Source organism: Macaca mulatta, chromosome 7, assembly GCF_049350105.2.
Source record: "Macaca mulatta isolate MMU2019108-1 chromosome 7, T2T-MMU8v2.0, whole genome shotgun sequence".
Classification (NCBI taxonomy): domain Eukaryota; kingdom Metazoa; phylum Chordata; class Mammalia; order Primates; family Cercopithecidae; genus Macaca; species Macaca mulatta.
Window position 1 is genome coordinate 173,713,174 of NC_133412.1, and position 24,877 is coordinate 173,738,050.

General features: G+C 47.7%; 2 protein-coding genes across 8 annotated transcripts in view; one reads left to right on the forward strand and one right to left on the reverse strand.

The window, feature by feature from the left end:
• WARS1 (tryptophanyl-tRNA synthetase 1) overlaps nucleotides 1–6,318 on the reverse strand; it is a 44,370-nt gene extending 38,052 nt beyond the window's left edge. For 2 of the 3 annotated variants that reach the window (XM_001105363.5, XM_001105786.5), the window contains exon 1: nucleotides 6,270–6,318. The gene's annotated coding sequence lies outside the window, so the exon portion shown is untranslated. Of the gene's footprint in view, nucleotides 1–5,285 lie in introns of all 3 variants that reach the window. The other variant, XM_001105926.5, reaches the window with a different exon arrangement.
• Nucleotides 6,275–24,877, forward strand: part of WDR25 (WD repeat domain 25) — a 152,936-nt gene continuing 134,333 nt past the window's right edge. Inside the window, exons 1-2 of one of the 5 annotated variants that reach the window (XM_028851833.2) lie at nucleotides 6,275–6,505; nucleotides 10,619–11,455. In XM_028851833.2, the coding sequence (XP_028707666.1) occupies nucleotides 10,658–11,455 (798 nt within the window). In that variant the 5' untranslated portion in view covers nucleotides 6,275–6,505; nucleotides 10,619–10,657. Of the gene's footprint in view, nucleotides 6,821–8,555; nucleotides 9,598–10,618; nucleotides 11,456–24,877 lie in introns of those variants that run through there. The other 4 variants (XM_015144492.3, XM_028851832.2, XM_028851834.2 and 1 more) reach the window with 4 other exon arrangements.

Below are 24,877 nucleotides of genomic sequence, written 5' to 3' on the forward strand. Positions count from 1 at the left end.
AAATTGGCCAGGCTGAGGTCAGGAGTTTGAGACCAGCCTGGCCAACATGGTGAAACCCTGTCTCCACTAAAAATACAAAAAAATTAGCTGGGTGTGGTGGCGCACACCTGTAGTTCCAGATACTTGGGAGGCTGAGGTGGGAGAATTGCTTGAAACTGGGAGGTGGAGGTTTCAGTGAGCTGAGATCACGCCACTGCACTCCAGCCTGGGTGACAGAGAGGTTCTGTCTCAATTAAAAAAAAAAAAGTATGTAAATTGGCCAGGTGTGGTGGCTCATGCCTGTAATCCCAGCACTTTGGGAGGCCGAGGGTGGATCACTTGAGGTCAGGAGTTCGAGACTAGCCTGGCCAACATGGTGAAACCCTGTCTTTACTAAAAATACAAAAATTAGCTGGGCATGGTGGCATGTACCTGTAGTCCCAGCTACTTGGGGGGCTGAGGTATGAGAATCACTGGAACCTGGGAGGCAGAGGTTGCAGTGAGCCGAGACCATGCCACTGTACTCCAACCTGGGCAACAGAGAGAAAGACTGTCTCAAAACCAAAAAAATTCCAAAAAGTATGTAAATCATGGGTGCCGTGAGAGGTGGCTCACACCTGCAATCCAAGTGCTTTGGGAGGCTAAGGCGATTGCTTGAGCGCAGGAGTTCAACAGTAGCTTGGGTAATGTTAGGCCTCTGAGTCCAAGCTAAGCCATTATATCCCCTGTGACCTGCACGTACACATCCAGATGGCCAGTTCCTGCCTTAACGGATGACACTACACCACAAAAGAAGTGAAAATGGCCTGTTCCTGCCTTAACTGATGACATTACCTAGTGAAATTCCTTCTCTTTGCTCATCTTGGCTCAAAAGCTCCCCATTGTGACCCCCGCCCCTCCCTGCCAGAGAATTACCCCCTTCGTAATTTTCCTTTACCCACCCAAATCCTATAAAGCGGCCCCACCCCACCTCCCTTCCCTAACTCTCTTTTCAGACTCAGCCCGCCTGCATCCAGGTGAAATAAACAGCCTTGTTGCTCACACAGCCTGTTTGGTGGTCTCTTCACACGGACACAAGTGACACAAGTGAAAGGTAACATGGATAGTGAGACCCTGTCTCTCCAAAAATTTTTTATAAAAAAACAAAAATTGAAAAAAAGGTATGTAGGCCGGGCGCGGTGGCTCAAGCCTGTAATCCCAGCACTTTGGGAGGCCGAGGCGGGCGGATCACGAGGTCAGGAGATCGAGACCATCCTGGCTAACACGGTGAAACCCCGTCTCTACTAAAAATACAAAAAAAGGCCGGGCGCGGTGGCTCAAGCCTGTAATCCCAGCACTTTGGGAGGCCGAGTCGGGCGGATCACGAGGTCAGGAGATCGAGAACATCCTGGCTAACACGGTGAAACCCCGTCTCTACTAAAAATACAAAAAACTAGCCGGGCGAGGTGGCTGGCGCCTGTAGTCCCAGCTACTCGGGAGGCTGAGGCAGGAGAATGGCGTAAACCCGGGGGGCGGAGCTTGCAGTGAGCTGAGATCCGGCCACTGCACTCCAGCCTGGGCGACAGAGCGAGACTCCGTCTCAAAAAAAAAAAAAAAATAAAATTAAAAATAAATAAATAAATAAATAAAAATACAAAAAAAAAAAAAAAAACTAGCCGGGCGCAGTGGCGGGCGCCTGTAGTCCCAGCTACTCGGGAGGCTGAGGCAGGAGAATGGCGTAAACCCGGGAGGCGGAGCTTGCAGTGAGCTGAGATCCGGCCACTGCACTCCAGCCTGGGTGACAGAGCAAGACTCCGCTTCAAAAAAAAAAAAAAAAAAAAAAGGTATGTAAATCAAAATTTATTTAAGTCAATAAAAGTATAACACTGAAAACCAGGATAGGACAGCAGCCAGTTTCTTTCTCTTCCTTGATGAGAACCACCTCAATTCCCAGAAGGGGAGGTTTGGTGAGATAACTGACTCAGATAAGAAAGCATCCAGTTTAGGGAGGAATGCAGAAGTACCCTCTGCCTAGGGCTAGAGAGGAGAACTCCCAGACTCTCCCATTCCCTCCCCAGCAACAAGCTGAGCAAATCAGTCGTTATCCATTTCTCTCTAAGGTCTTTGCCCATATCAAATAACAATCAAACTCATGAAAATTACTTCTAGCCACAAATCATCAAACATCATGTCCAGATACTTATCCTGAATTCTCCCAACTCTCAAAGCTGGGTGTTACTCTATACACCTTGCAATAGCAGACAAGAGGCTGACGGCTCCATTGCTAGGGAGTAGCTAAGCCAGAATCTGATTGCCAAGCCCCCTCGCTCATGTGCTTTCTCAGAAGCCCTGCTGCTCCCTGCTGCCTGCCTGCCTGAAATGTCTCACACCCTTCTCTGCCTGAACTCTGCTGATTCTTTCCAATTTTAACTCAGCTCTTCACAGCCTCTCCTGACACCTGTGCTTCTGGGACCAAGTTGGTTGATCCATCCTCTGTGATCCCCAAACACTCCTTTAGTAACTTTATGAAAGCACTTACACTGCAGTTTAGTTACTCATGTCTTCCCCAGCAGACAGAAAAGGTAAGCACTGGGTTTATTCTTCCGTGTAATTCTAGTACCTGACACACAGCTTATAAAAAAATATTTACCTAATGAATGAATCTCCTTAGTCATCTAGTTCAACTTTTTCCTCTCAGGTTTATCTGTAGAAAGTCTTTACTTGTTCCAGTTGAAGTCTGATTCCCCCAGGACTTTAGATGGCCTCTTGTTTAATGTACTGGTACTGAGTTGAGCCTTCCCAGATCTGTGGAGAGCCAGGCTGGTCTCCTGGGGTCTTCTCCAGGTCTCCCATCCCTAGTCTGGTTTCTTCACCCTCTGCTAACATCTGCCCACCATCCTGGTCACTATTTTTGGAATTCCTTTTGGTTTACCCTGTCCTTCCAAAAAAAAGCAGTGCCCTGCGTGGAAGGCAACAAAGCAGCAGCAGTAAGGTTTTGAAGTTAATCAAGTATAAAAATTATTCTTAAAAATCCCTGGAGAAAGTGCCAGGTAGAATGCGTGGGTGATCCCAGGAGAGCCAATCTCCCATTGCAATAGAATAGATAACTGTTTCTTTGCTAGAGGATCAGCTAGATAAACTGTACTTGCATTTAGGGTCCCTGTTGCAGGGAAAAACATGTGTCTATAACTATCAGAACTCCATTTAAGAAGCACATGGGACCGAGGTGGGCGGATCACGAGGTTAGGAGATCGAGACCATCCTGCCTAATACAGTGAAACCCCGTCTCTACTAAAAATACAAAAAATTAGCCGAGCCTGACGGCGGGCGCCTGTACTCCTAGCTACTTGGGAGGCTGAGGCAGAATGGCGTGAACCCGGGAGGCAGAGCTTGCAGTGAGCCGAGATCGCGCCACTGCACTCCAGCCTGGGTGACTGAGCGAGACTCTGTTTCAAAAAAAAAAGAAGCACATGGGAATGAAATTAGACTGAGGAAATAGCAAATGATTATGATCACAAGGCATATATTTTGTGTGGGAATCAACCACACTATTGAAATCATGTGTGTGTGTGTGTGTGTGTGTGTATGATGCAACTTTCTGTGTGGTCAGAGACAAGGAGAATGGAACTACCATCTTCCTCATTTCATGCATTTATCAGTTTATCCCATTTATTGTGTAAATGTTCTTCTTCCCCCTACCTATCAACATCCTCTTTTATTTCTTTGTTGACTTTCAGAATTGAGTTGAACTTCAGAGGTTTTTCTTTTCTTTTTTTTTTTTGAGACAGAGTCTCGCTCTGTCCCCCAAGCTGGAGTGCAGTAGCTGGATCTCAGCTCACTGCAAGCTCCGCCTCCCAGGTTTACGCCATTCTCCTGCCTCAGCCTCCCGAGTAGCTGGGACTACAGGCGCCCGCCACCTCGCCCGGCTAGTTTTTTGTATTTTTTAGTAGAGACGGGGTTTCACCTTGTTAGCCAGGATGGTCTCGATCTCCTGACCTTGTGATCCGCCCGTCTCGGCCTCCCAAAGTGCTGGGATTACAGGCTTGAGCCACCGCGCCCGGCCGAACTTCAGAGGTTTTTCAACTTGAAGTTCATGAACATCTGAAATTACATTAGTGCTTGCAAGTACACTGGTATGTGCATGGTTTTGAGCAACGTCTCCTGGCTTCGTAACCTTTCCAGAGGAGGCTGAGATGCCAAAAGGTTAAGGACCATTGTCTTCAGTGTTTACCAAATAAATTGCAAATAGAACATTAAGTCTTTAAGAGAATTAGATTTACCTGTTTAACAAATACTACACTCTGAAACAAAGAAATGCAGTTATAACCAGTGAAGTACTCTATTATCTTCCCTAAACAAAAGTACTGGGCGTGTAAAGAGCAAAACTGCCTACTCCAAAGCAGATCACAGCAGACCTTCAAGGAGAAAGCTAAAATGGCTCTTGAAAATTAACCCCCAACCCCCTTTTCAAGAACTTGAATCTTGTGCTCATTGTGAAATTTTCCACTGTTGTGGAGGAGCATAATAGGCACTTAAAGAAACTGGGTATTGTATTGGGATGAGGAGTGGAAAGAATTATAGAATTGTTTAACAGAACAACATGATAAAGACTTGGGTTGCATAAAAATCATCTCACAGAGAAGATCAGGACACACTGATTCTGCAATCTGGGGAAGGGTGGCATCAAGACAGCCAATTCTGGAGCAGCTGAGAAGAAGATGTAGCCCAGGAGTGTTTCTGAATCCCTGGAATATCACCAGGAGGTAGAATACCATCCTTTAAATCTTGGCCCCAGAGTGTAAGTGACTATGCCTTTGGACTGGAAAGTTCCTAGAGGACAAGAAAATGACTTCTTTAGAGCAAGGATTTCTTGACACCTTCTGGGACCCATTATGTTCCACTTTTTTTTTTTTTTTAAACACTAAAAGAAAGATCGCTTTCCCCTCCAAATAACAAATGAACATTATCTTAAAAGGCAAAGCCATTAATTTATATGAAGCCAGGCACTAGACACTTTGGGGTGTCACAACAAGAATGACAATACGTTCTGATGTTGAGCACAGAAGGGGGCTGCATCAGTGAAAACTATGACAGACAGCATGAGAGTGCTGGGAGGCAAGCTACAAATCCAAGCACGCGACTGCTCAGCCAGGATCTCTATTCCCTATGGGAGCAGTGAATTACCTGAACTTTCGGTCAATGGAAGAAGTAAAATGCATAACACCCTAATCCTAAAGACACAAGTCCTGACCCCCTAAACCAAGGTTTTCAGCACTTTGGTAAAAACACTAACAAGCTCTAAGCCTGGCAAAGATGGCAATACATACCCACGTTGTGGAAGACTCTGCAGAGGTGGCCACTGGTCACGCTGGGCAGTTGAGCAGCTGAGAATGCCCAGCCCAGCCAGAAATGGTCTTTAATACTCTTCCCCTCTTTCTTTCAGTTTCCCTTCTGAAAAAAGAGGCTTTTCCTTTTGTTTACCAGTCCCCACCCTGCATTCAGCTAAGCTTTTCTTATAAATCGCCCTGATTCTCAGAAACACTTGAGCTCTTGACCAACCTTCTTGATGAGACTGTCCAATCAGAGGTGGGCTGCCTGGGACCAGGTTGAGACCAATGAAACCCTCCTGAGAATCGAGCCATTAGCTGGGCATTGCATCAGCCACCCCTCACCCCCCGCTGGCCTCCAAATAACCTCTCCACCCTCTTCCCGTTCCCCACCCTCAGTGTCAGTGTGACTGATTTTGTGGAGTCGTGGGCGTTAGAAAGAGAAACCGTAAATTCCCCGCATTTGTTCACCGAGGCGGCGCAGTGTAGTGGAAAGATCGGGAGTTCTGAGGTCACAGACGCCTGGGTTTCAATCCCAGCTTGGACTTATTCGAAACCTTGGGCAAGGGTCACATTACTTTTCTGCTTCCCTTGGGTTTCCTCATCTGTGAAATGGGCATGGAGAAGCCTGCTAACATTACCATTGAGCGGACTAAGTGCAACACTAGGCAAAGTCTCTGGCACATGGCAAGCGCTAAATAAAAATGGGGGCCTCTCTTCTCGGGAAAAGAGAAGAGGTGGAGATGATGAAGGGTTGATGCCGGTGGGAAAGGGGGACGGGGTGGGTCGGCGGCGCTCACAGGAAAGGAGCAAGGGGTCGGTGGCAGGATCCGCGCCCTTCACGGTGCCAGAACGCGGCGAGCAGCAAGCCGGGCTCTCAGGATACTGCCTGGAGGGCCAGGCCGCTGGGCGCCGCGCGGGCGTCCCTCCATTACTCCCTCCCTTGTTCCCTCACTCCGCCCCGGCCTCACTCCCCTCGCTTACCCGGCCCACCCGGGCCTGTCAGCACTCCCGGCTCAGCCACGGGTTGTCTCCGGGGCGTCCGTGGAAACGCCATCCGGACGGAACAACTTCCGGCCCGACGGCGCCATCATTGGTTGTTCACGCGGGGGCGGGGCAGAGGGCTCCACTGATTGGCTGGCGGCCCCGGGGCCTCGTCGCAACGTGACTGGACAGTGGTGTGCTGGCCGGTCTGCCTCCGGGAGAACCGAGCGCTTCCGGTGCGTGTGGTGAGCGGCGGGCCCCGGGCTGGAGGGGGCCGGGACTGGGCAGCGTCCATAAGCGCCCCGCGCCTCTTAACGCGGTCTCTCATAGCCGCTCGCCTTCCTATCACTTCCTGTTCCTTCAGAAAGCGCTGTGCCTTGGACCAACCTTACTTCTTACTATTGACAGCTCGGCTAACTCCTATTCATCTTTCAAACTCCATCTCTGGTCGTATCTTGTTTGTTGCCTTCATCAGTCTGGGGCCTCCGGGGGATCTGTGTTTTGTGTTTAATTTCCACCCACACAAGACCCAGCATAGGGCTTGACAAAGAGTAGGTAATCAGGAAATGTTTGTTGAATGGCAATATCCTATTTCTTTTACTTCCTCAGCATCTCCCCCTCCCACCTGTTTGCATTCCAGAAATATTTTTGGACGCTGGGCATTGAATAGTGAACAAAACACAGAAAGCCCTGTCCTCATGGGGCTGACATGCTGATAGTGATTGTCAGAGTCACTCGCTTCTTCCTTAGACTCTTCTCCAGTGTCCCTGCCTTCCCTTCCATCTGTCTCAGTTCCTCTTAGTTTAATCCCTCACCACCTTCCAGAGGGAGCACGGGCACTCTGGTGGTGGGAATCTGTGGGATCCTTTTGACAGCAAGGAGTCGGGTGCGTGGTGGGTGGTGCCTGGGCAGAGGAGTTGAGAGTGGCCTGGGGACCAGGTTTAGCATTTGGAGAACAGAAATGCCAAATTATTTGCAGTGCACGGTCCCATTAGTTTATAATTAGTCTTTTATATTAGTTCCATCTGAGATGAGCTGGCTGGCTGGCTTTAGAAGTTTTGTTTTTGTTTTTGTTTTTTTTTTTTTGAGACGAAGTCTTGCTCTGTAGCCCAGGCTGGAGTGCAGTGGCGTGATCTCCACTCACCACAATCTCTGCCTCCCGGGCTCAAGCAATTCCGCGGCCTCAGCCTCCAGAGTAGCTGGGATTAGAGGCATGCGCCACTGTACCCAGCTAATTTATTTTTTATTTTTATTTTTATTTTTAAAAAATTTTTAGTAGAGGTGGGGTTTCACCATGTTAGCCAGGCAGGTCTTGAACTCCTGACCTCAGGTAATCTGCCCGCCTCGGCCTCCCAAAGTGCTAAGATTACAGGCGTGAGCCACTGTGCCCACCCATTTTATTTGAACTCTGGCTTTGTGTGTGGAAGTTGTTACCTGCCTAGAATGGGCTGTGAACAGGGGCGGCATTACTAGAGGAGACTGACTACAGACATTTATGGAATGATGACCTGACTTGTAGACCAGTGGAACCCTCAGGCGAATGGTGCCATTTGGGGGAAAGGTGTGGAAGGGGTTGGGTGGTTGATTCCAGGGGACATTGAAACCCATTGTCTAGCAGAAGAGATGGGTAATAGGCTGTCTGGAATGACTTAGCAAAGGACTTGGAGGGAATCTGTTTAATATGATCTGACTCCACCTGTTGGGAGATGGAGGCGGACCTTGGCCTGTTTGATTAAGTTTGGGTGCACTGGATTTTCTTGGAAGTTAGTCTATTGCCTGAGCATTCTGTGCTGTTCCACCGCGCCCTCTGCTGTCCTGGGTGTGCCCAGCACCCTTCTTTTTCTCTGGATTGTACTTGGTGCTAACAGCATAGAAGTAAAACATTGATCCAGACCAAAGCACTTCTTTCTGGGAACTAATTGATAACAATGTATTGTGCATGAAGGTTCAGAATTTCAGAAAGAATTTTTTTTTGAGACTAAGTTTCACTCTTGTCGCCTAGGCTGAGGTGCAATGGCCCGATCTCGGCTCACTGCAACGAGGGAGTGAGGAGGCTCAACATGCCTCCTGGATTTAAGTGATTCTCCTGCCTCTGCTTCCTGAGTAGCTGGGATTACAGGCGTGTGCCACCATGCGCGGCTAATTTTTGTATTTTAGTAGAGACAGGGTTTCACCATGTTGGCCAGGCTGGTCTTGAACTTGACCTCAGGTGATCTGCCCACGTCGGCCTCCCAAAGTGCTGCGATTACAGGCGTGAACCACTATGCCCTGCCCAGAAAAGATTTTTTTTTTTTTTTTTAAACAAGTAGAAATTCACTGCAGCGTGAATCTGTGTTGGGAGTGAAACGGGTGAATTTGGATCATGCCCTCAGAATTGCTCCCTGCACACTTGGGTGGACCAACACCTTAGGCCTCCAGCTGGCTGCTACAGAGATGGGATATCTGGGGGAAGAATGTTTCAGGCAGAGAGAAAAGAGGGAAGGGCTGGAGCACAGGGAAAGGATGCAGAGGAGCGTGGCAGGCCTTTCTCACCATGGATCCTGGACATCTTTTGATTTCCGTATTTTCAGACCTAACCTTGTTCATGATGATGAGCATATGTTCTCACTGGTTGCTAATAAGCAGTGCAGCAGGCTTTCTTTATACATTTATCTTCATGGATTTATACATCTAGCAAACATATGCTAGTATTTGTGTAGGATAGAGTTCTACAGTGGGGTTGGTGAGGTGAAAATGATGTGTTTAAACTTGTAACACATATGACCAAAATGGACCTTCCAAAGGCATTTTTAAAGTCCTGTCCCTTTCTCTGTAGGCATTGTCTCTTCAGGTCTTCTTCTTCTTTTTTTGGAGACAGAGTCTTACTCTGTCACTCAGGCTAGAGTGCAGTGGCATGATCTCAGCTCACTGCAACCTCCACCTCCCGGGTTCAAATGATTCTCCTGTCTAGCCTCTCGAGTAGCTGAGACTACAGGTGCCTGCTACCATATCCGGCTAATTTTTGTATTTTTAGTAGAGACGGGGTTTCACCATATTGGTCAGGCTAGTCTTGAACTCCTGACCTCAGGTGATCCACCGGTCTCGGCCTCCCAAAGTGCTGGGATTACAGGCATGAGCCACCACACCCAGCCTAGGTCTTCTTTTATGTCCTTCAATAAAAGTTTTAGTTTTCTTTCCTTTTTTTTCTTTTTCTAATTTTACTTTTTTAAGATGGAGTCTCTGTCACCCAGGCTGGAGTACAGTGGCACAATCTCGGTTCACTGCAACTTCCGCCTCCTGGGTTCAAGTGATTCTACTGCCTCAGCCTCCCGAGTAGCTGGGACTACAGGTGCGTACCACCACACCTGGCTCATTTTTGTATTTTTAATAGAGATGGAGTTTCACTATGTTGGCCAGGCTGGTCTCGAACTCCTGACCTTGTAATCCGCCTGCCTCGGCCTCCAAAGTGCTGGGATTACAGGCGTGAGCCACCGCACCCAGCGCTTTTTTTTTTTTTGAGATGGAGTCTCCCTCTGTCGCCGAGACTGGAGTGCAGTGGTGCAATCTCAGGTCATTGCAATCTCCACCTCCTGGGTTCAAGAGATTCTCCTGCCTCAGCCTCCCAAGTAGCTGTCAGCCTCCCAAGTAGCTGGGATTACAGTTGTGTGCTACCAGGCCTGGCCAATTTTTGTATTTTTACTAAAGATGGGGTTTCACTATGTTGGCTAGGCTGGTCTCGAACTCCTCACCTCAAGTGAGCTGCCCCCCTCAGCCTCCCAAAATGCTGGGATTACAGGTGTGAGCCACTGCACCCAGTCTTAGTTTTCTCCACGTAGGTCTTGCTCATTTTTTATAGATTTACCCCCAGCTATTCCATAGTTTTCATTTCAAAAATTTTATCTTCTAACTAATTAGGCCTGGTGTGTAGAAAAGCCTTTTTTTGTGTGTGTTTATTCTTTTTTTTTTTTTTTGAGTCAGAGTCTCCCTCTTGTTGCCCAGGCTGGGGTGCAGTGGCACAATCTCTGCTTACTGCAACCTCTGCCTCCCGGGTTCAAATGATTCTCCTGCCTCAGCCTCCCGAGTAGCTGGGATTACAGGCACCCACCACCCTGCCTCGCTAATTTTTGCATTTTTAGTAGCGACAGGGTTTCACCATGTTGGCCAGGCTGGTCTCGAACTCCTGATCTCAGGTGATCCACCCACCTCAGCCTCCTGAAGTGCTGGGATTACAGGCATGAGCCACCGTGCCTGGCCTGTGTTTATTCTTATGACTGTTGAGTTGTTGGATTTCCTAGGTGACATGTTTTCTTATAACTACATACATATTCTTCCATGTACATTTTCTCATGCTTGACTTTGTTTGATCTTAGGTGGTTTGGCTTTGAAGGACAGCAAAAACTCTGTCTTTAATGGCTTCGCTGGTAGCGTATGATGATTCGGACTCGGAGGCTGAGAGAGAGACTGCAGGAAGTTTTGATGCCACTGGCCAGATGAAAGACACTTCTGGTGTGGCCGGACCACCTGAGAAGGATTTTGCATCTGGTACACTGGATGTGCCCAAAGCAGGGGTACAGCCCACAAAGCATGGCTCTTGTGAAGACCCAGGGGGCCATCGCCTTCCACTGGCTCAACTTGGGAGAAGCGATCGGGGTTCTTGCCCCAGCCAGAGGCTACAGTGGCCTGGGAAGGAGCCTCAAGTCACCTTCCCCATCAGAGAGCCTTCTCGTTCTTCTCTGTGGACGAGCCATGTTCCAGCCAGCCACATACCCCTGGCAGCTGCACGCTTTAAGCAAGTAAAACTCTCCAGGAACTTTCCAAAGTCATCTTTCTGTGCTCAAAGTGAATCTGAAACTGTAGGTAAAAATGACAGCTCTTTTCGGAAGAAAAAGTGTGAGGACTGTGTAGTACCCTATACCCCCAAAAGACTAAGACAACTGCAGGCATTAAGCACGGAAACAGGCAACAGTAAAGAGATGGAGCCACAGGGGCCCCCTGCAGGGCGTGCCCCAGCCCCTCTCTATGTGGGCCCCAGAGTGTCTGAGTTTATTCAACCGTATTTGAACAGCCATTATAAAGAAACCACGGTTCCCAGGAAAGTGCTTTTCCACCTAAGAGGGCACAGGGGCCCTGTCAACACCATTCAGTGGTGTCCAGTCCTTTCTAAGAGCCACATGCTTCTCTCCACTTCTATGGATAAAACTTTCAAGGTAAGACTTGAGTGAAAACTTCTGCTTTCAGATGCTCTTAGGAATACACTGCTGGAATGACAGTGAAGTGGAGGGAGGTTATAGGCTGAACTTTTTTTGGTGTAGATTTCTGTAATTCTCTTTGTCACATTTGAGAAAGGGTCATCTGTGGTCAGCCCTGGGTTGTAGGTTCCTCCTGCCCCAACCCTTCCCTGATGCTGCCTTGCTCAGGTCACCAGAGGATACTGTTTCTTATCCCTCTCAGAGGCCGTGAGGGAGGAGGTCAGATAGTGGGAGAAGAAAAGCAGGCCCAGGACCAAGCCCTGGGGACTGGGGATGTCCTCGGTGACCCTGTGGAGCATTGAGCCATGCCAGCTCTGTACCTGGTGCTGTGCCGGTTTCAGGAGCTGTTAAGAGAGGTAGATAGACCCAGCCCCTGGTGTCAGGGCTTGCACAGTGAGGTAGGAGCCATGGAAAAGTAGACAGACACAACCCTGGGCTGTGAGGATGGGCCCCCAGTAGGACACACAGGTGCTCTGGGAGCCCAACAGGAGGGGTACCAGCCCAGCCCGGGAGGGCTTGGCAAAGGCCTCCTGAGGAAGGGGAAGGTTCACTTCGTGATGGGGGTGGAAGGGTGCGTTTGACTGCAGGAGCCCTGTGTATGTGTTGGCTCCAAGCATGAGGGCCTGGGAGCTGGCTTCAAGCATGAGGGACTGGAGGCTGGGGAAGCAAGGTCAGGGGGAGCTGCACGTGCCCTTCGGGGGACTTCTGGTTTTACATGGAAACTCCTTTTTGCATTGTCTTATTTATTTTACAGGCTACTGAAGTAATAGTAATGCAGTCCCCACAGTATGCAAGTACAGTGTGATAGGTCGTTGTGCCCACCGGGGACCTGTCTCTAGCCCTTCAAGCTGTGTACTGCGCCCCTCCTCTCTCTCCTCGCAGCTAGCAAAGCACCTGATATGTAGCGGGTGCCAACTAAATGCAAGCTGAACAGAAAGCTCTTGGAAAGGAAATAACTTCAAGGGACCTGGCTTCACATCCAGCTTTGCTGCAGAGTAGCTAGCTGGTCGACCACTGGCCAGCTGCCTTCCTGTGGAGTCTGGTGTCTTATCTGTAAAAGGGCAAAATCATACCTGGGTCATGTGCTCATGTGAGAAAAATGCTGAAAAAGTGCCTTGCACAGAGCCAGGTACCTCATAGGCGCTCAGTAAATGGTGGTTCCCTTGCCTTTGTTACCTCAGAGTTCTGGAACCAACTTTCCTAGATCTTTTCACTTGCAAATTACATTTTGAGCTTTTCTCCCTCAGAAGCAGTTTCTTAAGTGAGGAAAGGAAGCTCCAAGTATAGAGATGTCTTTGAAATGAGCTGAATTGATGGGTGTCATTTTTAAGTGGTGAACTGAAAGCCTGAAGTGGCTTGTCTGTACTCTTTTCCAGCAAGACTCAGAGTCCTGTGGGAGAGAGAGTCATATTCTCTCTTCAGCCTGGAGTTCCAGGATTTTTCACTCAGGTCTTTGGTGCTTTTCCTGCCACTCTGGGGGCTGTGAAGTGTGTGCGGAGGCTTCTGGCATCTCTGGTGTGGATCACAGCATTGCTGGGATTGATCTTGTGGCCCTGGGGCTTTTCTGCTCTGCTTCCCAAGTCTGCGCTGCAAGGGCTGGAGGGTGGGAAGCCTGTCCGGAGGGTTGCTGGTGGGCCTGCGCAGTGTCTGGCTGGCCCCAGTTCGAGTGGTGGCCCTTGTCCTCCCTGCGCTCACCTTCCTGTTGAGGCCTTCTTTCCTCCATGCTTTCCTCGCGCCCCACCCTCTCCAGGGTCTCCTGCCTTTGCTTTCCTGCCTGTTAGGTTCCTGCTCAACAGCCGAGGCTCAGTCTGGAAAGTCATCTTCTCTGAAAAGCTCCCTGTTGGGTCCACTGAATACGTGTTTAGTGGGCTCTAGCTTTGTGCAATGTCCTGTTTTAGGCGCTAGAGAAATAGCATTGATCGAGACACACAAATCCCCCCACTTGAGAAGCCGGCAGGTTGGCAGGGCGTCTTGATGTCCAGCCTCTCACCTCTGGGCGTCCCTCATGACTGTCTGCTGTTTGAATGTTCTGCTCCCCACTGCTGCCCGTGGGCCTTGGGAGCAGGGCCAGGGGCCTCCCGCCCTTGTCTCTTGTTGCAGGGGTGACTGCAGCTTCGCCTCCTGGGGCAGCACCATGGTGCAGCCGATGGGCTGGAATCAGGGTGAACAGTGGCATCCAAGGCACCCAGTCTAGGGGCTGGCACGCAGCAGGGGCTTTGTGGAAGATAGCCTTGGCTGTGGGGTGAGCCACCTGAGGGGCACAGGCAGTCCTCTCTGAGGGACCCGGAGGGAGAGAGAGGGCAGCCTGGCCAAAGGCAGCACAGGCTAGAGGAGGAGAGGGTTGCTATGGGCAGAGATGGGCGGCGTGTCCTCCACTCAGGGCACTGCCTCCTGGAGAGAGTGGGGACAGCAGGTGTGTCCTGGTGGATGCCCACCTGCCTGCTCACCTCTGGAGTTCTCCTGATGGTGAGGGGTGGACCTGGGGCCCTGTGGGACTGGCCTCCGCCTGGTGGTGTGAAGTGCTCCCTGGGCCCTGCTGGCAGAGGGGCAGCTTGGGTCACTTTTGCCTGGGAAATTTAGATTTCCTAAACAGAAGCATCCCCACTTTAGTTTTTGAGCAGAGAGCACCTGAGTGGAGGCATTGATTTCTGGCCTTGTGGAGTAGACGAATATGCCAGGGACGGTGCCACTGGGGATGTGGGGGAGAGATGTTTCTGCCCCCATGGAGGGGAAACTGTGAGCAGCCAACTAACTGTGACACTTCATGACCAGAAGAGGGCGCAGCGGGCCCAGTTTGGAATGGCAGTGAGGGTGGCTCAGACTGAGGGACTATGGTAGGAATGCCCTGCTCCTGGGCAATTCAGAGACCTGGGTCCAGGTCTGTGGGGCTACCCTGGGTGGGGCCAGGCGCCGCTGCTGTGCCCGCCTGTCCTGAGGAGACTGTGTGTGCTGCAGGTGATGACACCGGCACAGGCCTCTTGGGCTGCCAGGCAGCTTCTTGGGAGCCCCACCCACTGCACTGTGCGCCCTGGGTGCCTTCCCAGGGCAGAGCACATCTGCTGTTGTGAGGTTGGGCCAGGGTCAGCATGGCTGCTAGGGTTGGCGTCTTCTGACCCTCTTTTTACTGTGGTGTTGTGAACATTAGGGCTTTTATAAGCCATAGATACAAATGGTGAGCCAGGGCCCTCTCTCTGTTTTAAGATATTTGACAATTTTCAGTGATGGGGTTATTTGGCAAATTGGTTTTGGGCAAATTGACTTTGAACAACTTTTCAGTGTGAAGAGTGTATGGCAGGGGCTGGAGGAGCCAGGATGGGAAGATGAATTGGGAACCGGTGGGGAGCCAGGCAGGAGCTGTGACCAGAAGTCCTGGCTGAGGCCTCAGGCTTGCTGGGCCACCAGGTTTGTGCATGGCCTGGCTGGGCAGCACATGGTGTTCTTTTCCCTCCTTGGTGTCAGAGGTGGGGCAGCATGGCAGATCTTGGGGACCTAGTGATCTGGGGAAGGCAGTGTGTGGTTATGGGGCGTGGATCTGGAGTGGGGATGGGGCCTCAGGTGCAGGCAGGAGTCCTGGCTGGCTGCAGCCCAGTCCCTGGAGGAGAGGAAATGGTGGGCACAGCGGGGAATGAGCTCAAAGAGGTGGGTGCAGCAGTGTACCCTTCCCAGGGTGCTTTCCCCCTGCCTTTTGGTTAAAATCTGCCAGTGTCTTCTGGGCCCCTGTGGAATCAGGAAGGAGAGAAGAGCTTGGGGCTGGGTGACAAGACCTGCTGGGGTCCTTCCTTTGCGGCCAGCCCCTTGGTTGTGTGGTCTCTGGCAAGTTACCTCACTTCTGAGCCTTCATTTGAGTATCTGTAAAGTGGAGAGAATTAAACATGCCTTGCTGGGTTTTTGTGAAGAGTAAACGATATTAGTTGTGAATCACGCAGTGCCTGGCACATAGCAGCACTTAGTGTGTGCTCGAGTTTGTGCTTTTCCCCAAGAATTTTCTTTCCTTGACTTGTGCTGATGTCTTATTTTACATATGTAGCCATGGAAGCATATCAGCTTCACCTAGCTAGACTTTAAGCTTCCTGAGCCAGAACCCATTTTTATATTCTCCAGCATCTGGCACAAAATTGTGTACATGTTAAGTGATCGATAAAGATTAAAACAAATTTTTTGGATTTTATCGCAAGCCTTTGGGAAGGGATTGTCTTTTGAGTGGATCAATCCTATTCGCCACTAGGGGGCACAGTAAGACTTAATATAAGCAGCTCATCCAAGCTTCTAGAATGTGGAAGAATCCTTGATTCAAGGTAACATTTACTGAAAAATGATTTCTTTCTGATCAGGAGAAAAACAACACAGCCCAACTTATTAATCTAAAGAACATGGAGTGCCAGTTCCTTCATCTCCTTAAAATGTAGCTTTAGAATTCATAAATTTCAATTGGGCATATTACAGTGGAAAGATACTTATTTTAATATGTTCTAAATGTTCTGTGAGCTGTAAAATATGCTTTTATTAGTTTTGAAAAATTTACAGCTAGATAAATTAAGTAAAATAAAACAATGACTCATAATTCTGCACCACGGCTCTTTCCTGACGATCCATTCTTGCCCCTGTCTGTGAACGTGCATGTTTTTTTCATAGCTGTGATCCCACATTTTATATACTCTTTTCATCTCCCAGTGAACTCGTTCGGCTTAACGTGTTTGAACACCCACTGCACGTAAAGGTAGAAATTCAGACTTTGATGCCTGTTTTTGAAGGAAAACGTGTACATGGCCTGCTTTAACCAAATACAACCAGCCTTTATTGAATGCTCCCATGTATAGAACCCTCTGCCAGGCGCTGAGAAGGAGTCCCAAAGGAATAAGATGTGTTTTCTGCTTCCAGGGACCTTCTGTACCTGTATGAAAACCTGCAGTTCTAAAACACAGAAGGTTTTTAAAGAAAATATATGAGTTAGATGTTGTTTATTTGCTTTACAGAATAATTTGCTCTAGAAATTCTTCCAGTAACAAGCTTCCTTAAAATATTTTTTTAAAAAAACCTTTTAATTTTTGATCATGAATGTCATAGATGCTTATTGTGAAAAACTCTGATGATGCGGCAATATGAAGTATGAAGGAGAAACAGAAATCATTGATAACTCTCAACCCCAAGTCAGTGCCTCATTAACATGAGGGGCCTCCCTGGTCTGCGGCCCTGCATTCCTATCTGTTTACATAATTGGGCTTATTGCATAGTATGTGCAGTTTTGAATTCTTCTTTGCTGCCCAATCTTTTGTAATGTGTAAGGGGAATTTTTCTACCTTATTAAAAACTTTTCCCCAAATATATTTTTATAACTGTCTCAAATTTCATACTTTGCTTCGTTGTTTCCATGTTGCTTCCTATAATTTCCTGCTTTTGTTTAAAAAATAATCAGTATTGCAGTGAATATGGCTGTACATAAATGTTGTCTTTTTTTGCTGCCTTAATGCAGTTAAGATGGGCTTTGATTTACACCCGGGCATTAGCTAAAGCCCTTGTGTGTGGTGAGTGGGACCTGAGTAGACAGGCAAACCTTCAGTGCCACTGTTGTACTCCTTGGCTCCCATGCCAAATCTTCTGCTTGGTAGCTATGTGACTTTGGGAAGATCGCTTAGGCTCTCTGATCCCCTAGTTTCTCACTGGTAAAATGGGGATAATTGGCAAATGGCCACCAATTATGGTTGTTGCTGTAGAGCTGTAATGAGAAGATCCAGCCTAGTGCCTGACAAGGGAGAGGCTGAGGAAGCATGTTTCTGACTCCCCTGTACCTGTATTGATTAGTTATAAAACAAAGTGTAGAAAAGACAAATCACCCAGAATCCTCCAACTTACTGTAACTCTTGTTTTTTGTGAATCTTTTCATTGTCTCTATGCACACATTTTTAAAGCATTTCAATCTCCGTGTTCTTGAGATAAATACTTTTAGAATCTAAAGAGTTTGAGGATTGTCTGTGCCAAGCCATTCATGCACTCCCTTTTCATGTACTGAACACTTGGCAGGTCTGTGTTGGAGAGCTGAGTCCCTGTCCCCAAACTGGTCACATTTAAAGCATCTCTCTCTCATCCGAGAGAATGGAGAGCACTAGCCATTGCTGAGCCATTGCTGAGCGCTTACCATGTACTAGGCATGTTCTAAATGCTCCATCTCCTCTTCATTACAGGCCTGAGAGGCCACTTCTGTCCTCATTCCCGTTTTACAGATGAGGAAATTGAGGCACAAAGAGGTCAAGGGACTTATCCGTGGTCACACGGACAAGTAAATGATAGGGGCAAGCAGGGAAGCTTCAGACTCAGAGCCTGAGCAGAAAGAGCTACCACCTCCACGCTGCCCTCCTGCCTCTGAGAATAAGGGATGGAAAAGCGTATCCCCTTCACCCAAGTGGTGTTCAAGCTCCATCCCAGCTTCCAAATTTTATGGCTCTGTTAAGGGACGTATGGAGAAGAGATGATTTCTGGGGTGGTTTGGATTTGCATTTTTATGTATTACAGGATCCTGTTGATTTATCATTGTTAATGAATCTGATTATATTAGGGTATCTTAGATGTGCTTTGTAGAAAGTGATATATTTCACATTCAAAGACAAGGAATTTATGGCTCCAAGTGCCAGAGTGAGGGTTTATTTCAGTTTTGAAAGAATTATTCTTGATGGATTTTACAAAATGAGACTGAGAAATGATTTGATGTGTGGAGTGAGGAGTCGTGGAGCATTATGCAGATGATTGGCAATTTATTCTAAGCACGAGGCAAATCTATTGGAAATGAGAGGCGCAGCTGGGAAGGAGGTTTGGGTGGTGGTAGTGGTCCTTTGGTATTTGGGGAGTGAATGATTAATAGTGCATCCAGGGTAATTAGATGAAGGTGAGGAGAGAATGGGTGATGTGTGTGTGCACATGTGCGTGCATGCATAGCGTTCATCTGGTTCATTTGATAGAGGCCCAGAGAGGGGAAGACACTTGCCCGAGGACACGCAGTAGGTGTTTGGATGCTTCCTGGACTGGACGCTATATCTGCTTTTCTTCTTTCCCACCTTCCAGAGGAAGTTCAGAATCACCTGAATTTCCCCAGGATTGGGAGTGAGGGGCTTTAGACTGGTTGGCAGCAGGGCTGTGGAGCCTCTGGGAAGAGCCATGAGATTCAGAGCTGGAATCTTCTCTTCGTGGGAAGTGAAGTGTTTTTGACACTCCTCCTCCCCCATGTGAAAGCCGCGACGTTTCTGAGGCCAACAAATGAGACATTTCCCAGTTCCAATTGCCTTACAATCTTGTGTCTTACAGAAAAAACCTCGGGTTGGAGAGGAATAAGAAAACTAAAGTGTAGCAGAACCCAAGCTGTGTTTTCTGCTTTTTAATAAGTTCATTCCGTTTAACTTAAACAGTTCGGTGTACCAAGGGCAGGGCCTTGTGCTCACCAGATGTTGACAGGAAGAAAACAGCCGTGTGAAGGTACAGGTTCTGTCCTCGAGAAGCAAGCCTCATTCACTCTCATCCCATGTCATTAAGGGAAGGATAGAGCAATTTGGAAAAATGCTTTTAATGTAATTGAAAAATGCAGATTGCAAAATTGGCGCACTTAGGGGTTGAGACAGTCTAGTAAATTATTTCTTGTTGCTTTTAAAACTTGGAGACAGTAGACTCTTAAAGGTGCCTGTCTAATGCCCAGTGATGGCCTGTGTCCAAATGAGTTGTTTTAGATTTAATTTGTTTTATCATAAAAGTGGTAAAATTTTGGAGAAAAATACAAGAAGATGGCAGAAATTAAAAGATAAACCATGGACCCTTCATTCAAGCCTAATGACTGTGAACATTTTGCAAGCAGCATTTCCTTCTAGTCTTTTTTCCCTACATATATCAACTAGTTTTAATCATACTGTAGGTATGTTGTTTTCGTAGCCTGCATTTAAAATCACAGGATGGTCATTTCTCCCCCAGATTGTTAGTATTTTCCCCTCTTAAGAGAAGGGTTAGGTAAGTCATTCCAACCTTTTAAGCTTTTCTTCTAGCTTCTGCTGTTTCTCATCAGGTGTTTTCTTTTGTCTGTTCTCCCAGATGGACACAGCTCTCATGCAGACCCATCATATATTGGGGGGGAGTGGAGCAAGTTGGGGGACAGAAGCACTGAGGGGCAGTCAGAAGGTACATGTGAGTGAGACCAACTGTGTCAGCCCAGGATACCCGGAAGCCTGCTTTCACCTGACCTCCACTCTGGCAAGCTTCCTGAAGTTTCCTGAACTTGGCAGAGGATAGTGTATCTTGATCTTCTACATGGAATACTGTGATACTGCAGGGAGGACCAGAAGGGCTTTAGAAACCTACAACCAAAGCGGTGCTAGAACTCTGCTTTGCCAGGGCTCGTGGAGCTGTTCCAGGCCTGCCTTTCCTTGCTGGGAGTGAGGCATTGGGGACCTTGGCCCCCCATAGAACGAGGGCCATACAGAGTTGAGCGGCACCCTGGGGGGCTGCTGCTGGTGAAGGTCGTTGACTTTGTGACTCTGATTGCTTGGGCATCCTGAATGTCCCTGGATTGAGCTTCTGGGTTTCTCTTCTTTATTTCTTGGCCTTTCTGTTTTATTTTTCTGGGGAATTTCTTCCACTTTATCTATCTTTCAATGCTTTTTTTGAATTTGTATTTCTGCTGTCATAAACTTTTAAATTGAAGCATAATATATATTCAGGGAAGTGTTCTGTTCTGTCATATTTTTACATTCCAAGAGCTGTTTCTTATTTTCTGAATGTTCCTTTTTTTTTAAAAAATATAACATATTGTTTTTTATTGTATATTTACAAGGTCTTTTCTTAGCTCTTTGAGTTCTTTGAAAGTTTTCCTGTTTTCTGAAATGTTTGTCTCTTTCTTATCTCCTTTGGTCTTTTTTTGTTTTGGTGTCTGCATTCCATGTTAAGAGATTTCCTGCTGCTCATTCCAATTAGGGAGGGAGGCCCTAAAAAGCTGACCTGACCGAAAGCTGTGTGTGTGTGCACGCACATGCACTGGTGTGGGGGCAAAGGGACTTTGTTTGCAGCGGGCCGGATGTGGGATTATGAGGCGGCAGGCTGGCGCTCATCATAGGAACCCACTTGTGATTATTTTTATGTATTTCCTTGAGCCTGGTCAGCTTCTCAGGGAGGCGTCTTCTCTGGGTGGGCTCTTGGCCTGCTGCCAGCCTTCCGGCATCTGAGCTGGGGAAGAGGGTCAAGGTCTCCGTGTTTAGTGTGCAGACTGTACTCTCCATCCTGTCCTCCAGCTTGGTTTTCTCACTGTCTAGCACGTCTTTTCCCACCAGTGTGCAGATCTGTGCCGCTCTTTTTGGGGACTCTGTAGTGCTCAGTGTCTGACACATACCATCATTTCTGTGTAAAAGTGGCTGCGTCTTCTCACCCTCCACAGCGGCGGAGTTATTACCTTTTGAAAATGTCTGCTAATTTAATGGTGTCTTGTTTGAGAACCAAGTGAGTTCATTTACGTACAACTCTTTTAGAACGGGCCTGGCACTTCGTTCATTCTAAACAAGCATTTGTTATCCTGGTTCTTATCCATTCATCTCCTGTGGTCTTAGCGTTTCTCTTATCTGGGCAATTTACATACTAACAATATTGACCTTTCATCATATTTTACCCTCTGCCCCCACCAGGGTGTTGTGTGATGTTAAGTTTTGGTATTTCATTTATTTTTTTAAACAGAGAAAACCTGACATTTTTCGTCGTCAAGTCTCTGGCCCTGTCCCTTTGTAATTGTCCGTGGCTCTAGAGCATGGCATGTCCTCCCCCACCCTGAGATCTGATAAATCGTCACCTATATTTGACCTTCATCTAGTAGTGATTAGCTTGAGCCAGTTTCAATTCTCATCAGTGGGTTCCAGGCAGGCCTTGTGCCACCATGATGAATGTGTGCGTGGTGCCAGGGATCGATGGGCATATTAAGGAGCAGCGCCGCGGTCCCCAGCAGCCGGCTTCGTGACGCTCCCCCACAATGATGCTGGCTATTCATGATTTAAAATGACCTTCTTCTCATCCGGCTTATTCCGCAGGGCATGGGTACGCCACAGCTTCCCAAACCTTTCCTCAAAAAAGAAATGTTGTTTTTGACCATAAAAGAAATGCAATCTGGAAAGAACAGAAAGGTATAAAGAAGAAACAAATTGCCCATTTTCTCTCCGCCCAGAGGCAATGACTGCAGACTTTTTGGTATATTTTCATCCAGCCTTAAAAAAAAAGATTCAACATAGTTGAGCTCCAACTATACATCTAATCTAAACCCTTCTTTCCCTCCACATACTGCAGTAGCAGTTTTTAATGCTGTAATGTATTGCTGTGGTTTTTACTGTGGTCTCCAAATCCCTGGGGGGCCTCAAGACCCTTTCAGGGGGTCAAAACTATTTTCATAATAATACCTAGGAGTTATTTGCCTTTTTCATTCTCATTCTCTCCTGAGTGTACATGGAGTTTTCCAGAGGCTATGGGGCATGTGCTTTTGCAGTAGATTAAATACAGACACAGCTTTGAGAACCCAGCTGTCTTGTATTAAGCCAGACATTAACGAGATCTGCAAAAATGTAAACAATGCCTTCTCACTAATTTTTTTTGGTCTTGGAAAATAGAGTTATTTTTATAAGAATATGTTATTTCTGTTAACATGTGGTGGGTTTGTTGTTACTTTTACATAAATTAATAAATATTTTAAAATGTCCTCAGTTTTCACTTCTAATATGCTAAGTACCCATAGCTATAATCTGAAAAAACAACAGCTCTTTGGGGTCCTCAATCATTTTAGACAGTGTAATTGGGGACCACTGTTTTCTTTACATCTGTAATTACATTTTGGGGGAATCTCACTATTGTGTTGGTAAAAACGGCAGCACATCCCAGCCGTGGGTTAAGTGAGTGGGTTCTTTTCCAGCCATGTCTCTGTCTTACTCTGCTTGGTTAGCTCTCCAAACTGTGTGATGAAAATGTGATCCCAGGGGTCCAAGCCTCTGTTACCCCCCGCCCCTTCTCCTCTGCCCTTCCTTTTGCCCTTTGTGGAGATGACTCAGCAGCATTTCAAAACCATAGGCAAAATTCCCCAACTCGACCATACACTGAAATTATGATTATCCTTTGAACACCCTCCCATCCATTTCTGGTCCATACGAGCTGTGTTTGTCAAGAGTGTGCATGCAGCTCTGCAGCCTGTCTTTCCATTTAACATTCTACCCCAGCCCTGCCTGCGCCACACCGTGCCACCAGCCGCCTCCGCGTCTTTGGAGGGCTGTCAATTTTCACTGGTTCCATGACGCTCTATCGAGTTGATTAACTGTAATTTACTTAGCCGCCCTTGGACACTTAGGTGGTTTCTAATTTTTGCTATTATAGATAATGCCGAAGTGGTTATCTTCATGCATGAAACTGTTTTCTGTTGGATTATTTCTTTCGGATTGATTCCCAGAAGTGGGACTGCTGGGTCAAAGGGTTGTACATTTTCATGGGTCCAGATACATCTCCTGTCAGATTGCTTTCCAAAAGGATTATACCAATTTGCACTGCCACCGCCAAGCTTGCGTAATAACCAACCATTTTGCTTAACTATCGTGCCTAGAATTTTCCCTTGAAGCCCCAAGGGGGCAAAGGCCCTTATCTAAGTGAATGTGATCTATAATTATTTAGACTAACACCAAAATTGCTTTCAGAACATTCTTAACCTGCTGAGTTTAGAATTCTAATTCACATACATGCTAGCATTAAAAGTTTCACAAGTAGCAATTTCTCTCTCCCTACTCGCAGTGTGTTTACACAGCCTGACAACTGTAGGGAAAATGAAAGAGCGTTTTATAAACAGAAGTGGTCTGTTTCTGAACTAGTTGAAGTGTTATTTTGAAAGGCACAAAAACACAAATTAAAACAGATTTTCATTGTAACCTTTGCTTAGAAAACTTGTTTGTTTTCGTCCTGGCTCCTTTTCATGTTCTTTTCTCTCATTCAAGTGTGTTCTGATATGCTTCTGGTACCTGGGTGTCCTGGCGCATTGCTGTTAGCCCAGGGACAGGGGAATGGTGGCTGTCATCAGGTGCTGGCAGGGCTGCTGTGGGAGGAGAACGGGGTATATTCGGGTTTGCTCCCAGGGCAGGAGTAGGACAGATGGTGGAAAGTGTGTGTGTTGGGGGAAGAGGTCAGCACATGGTGAAGGAGAACTTTCCGGTGCTCAGAGCTGGGCAACTCGGGCAGTAGACTACTTGGAAAGGGAGTGAGGGCCGTTTTGCATGGAGGGGTGTAGTGCAGGTTGGAGCCCATGTTGCTGGAGGGCTGGGAAGTAGATGCTGGCATTGGGTCAGCCACTCAGGCCTCGGGCTCCAAGGCCCTTAATGGCTTGAGTGTCCTGTGGTCAGGGCCAAGATGGTGGCTGTGAGCTGCTCTGCCCTGAAATACTGCACTTAGGGCCTCGCCCAAGTGGAGCACAGTGCTCCACACACTGCATATTCAAAAGAGAGTCAGGCACATTCCTCCTCTAATTTCTCTGAGCTTCAGCATTCTCATCTGTGATATAATTATCTCGCAGGGCTGTGAGGATCAGAGGAGGTTAGATGTGTGAAACCACTCTGTAAACGGTAACGCTCTTACAAATGGAAGGTATTATCAAGAACTCCAAGCCGGGGTTTATTCTGTGATTGCCTCCTAAGCCGAGTTCCTAAGCGTGTGAGGCTTGCAATCCAATTTGCCTCCAGTTGCCTTGATTCGTTGATCAAATAATCTGGTGTGCACCCAGTGACCCCAGCAGACTCTTGAGGAGCTCAGGTCCCTCTAGGTGTGGCTTCCTGTCTTCCGGCCCAGCAGTGTGACATGGCTGGCAGTGGTTGGGGTGGTGGACTTGGGGGACGGCTCAGCTGATAAGCCTTGGGACGTCTCCATGAGCCAGGCTTCTGGACTTGCTGCTGTGTGGCCTGTGAATTCCTTGGGCCTTGCTTTATGCTGTCTCTGCTGTGAACAGAGAGGGCGCTCAGTGGCAGTCAGCAGGGCCGGTTCCTCACTTCTTTCTTCATTTGGTTATCTGTATGGCTGTCCAGCTAGCAGTTAAATTCTGGCTCTTTGCCAGGCCCTGGGATCAGAGGGGACCTCATTTTTGCTGGCAAAAGGTGAATGAGGCACAGACATCAAAGCAGACTTGAGAGGGATGATGAGAAAGGCCCTCCAGGGCTATCTGTGCTGGGAACAGGAATATACAGGAGAGTGGGCTAGGTCTGTCAGTGCTGGAGGCAGAGGACAGGAAAAGCCTCAGGGAAGGGGAAGGATGAGTTGGGTTTTAGAAGATGAGGAGCCAGGATTTCGGGACCTGCCTGGACAAAATAGTGATACCCATCTCCACAAAAAATTAAAAAATTATCTGGGTGTGGTGGC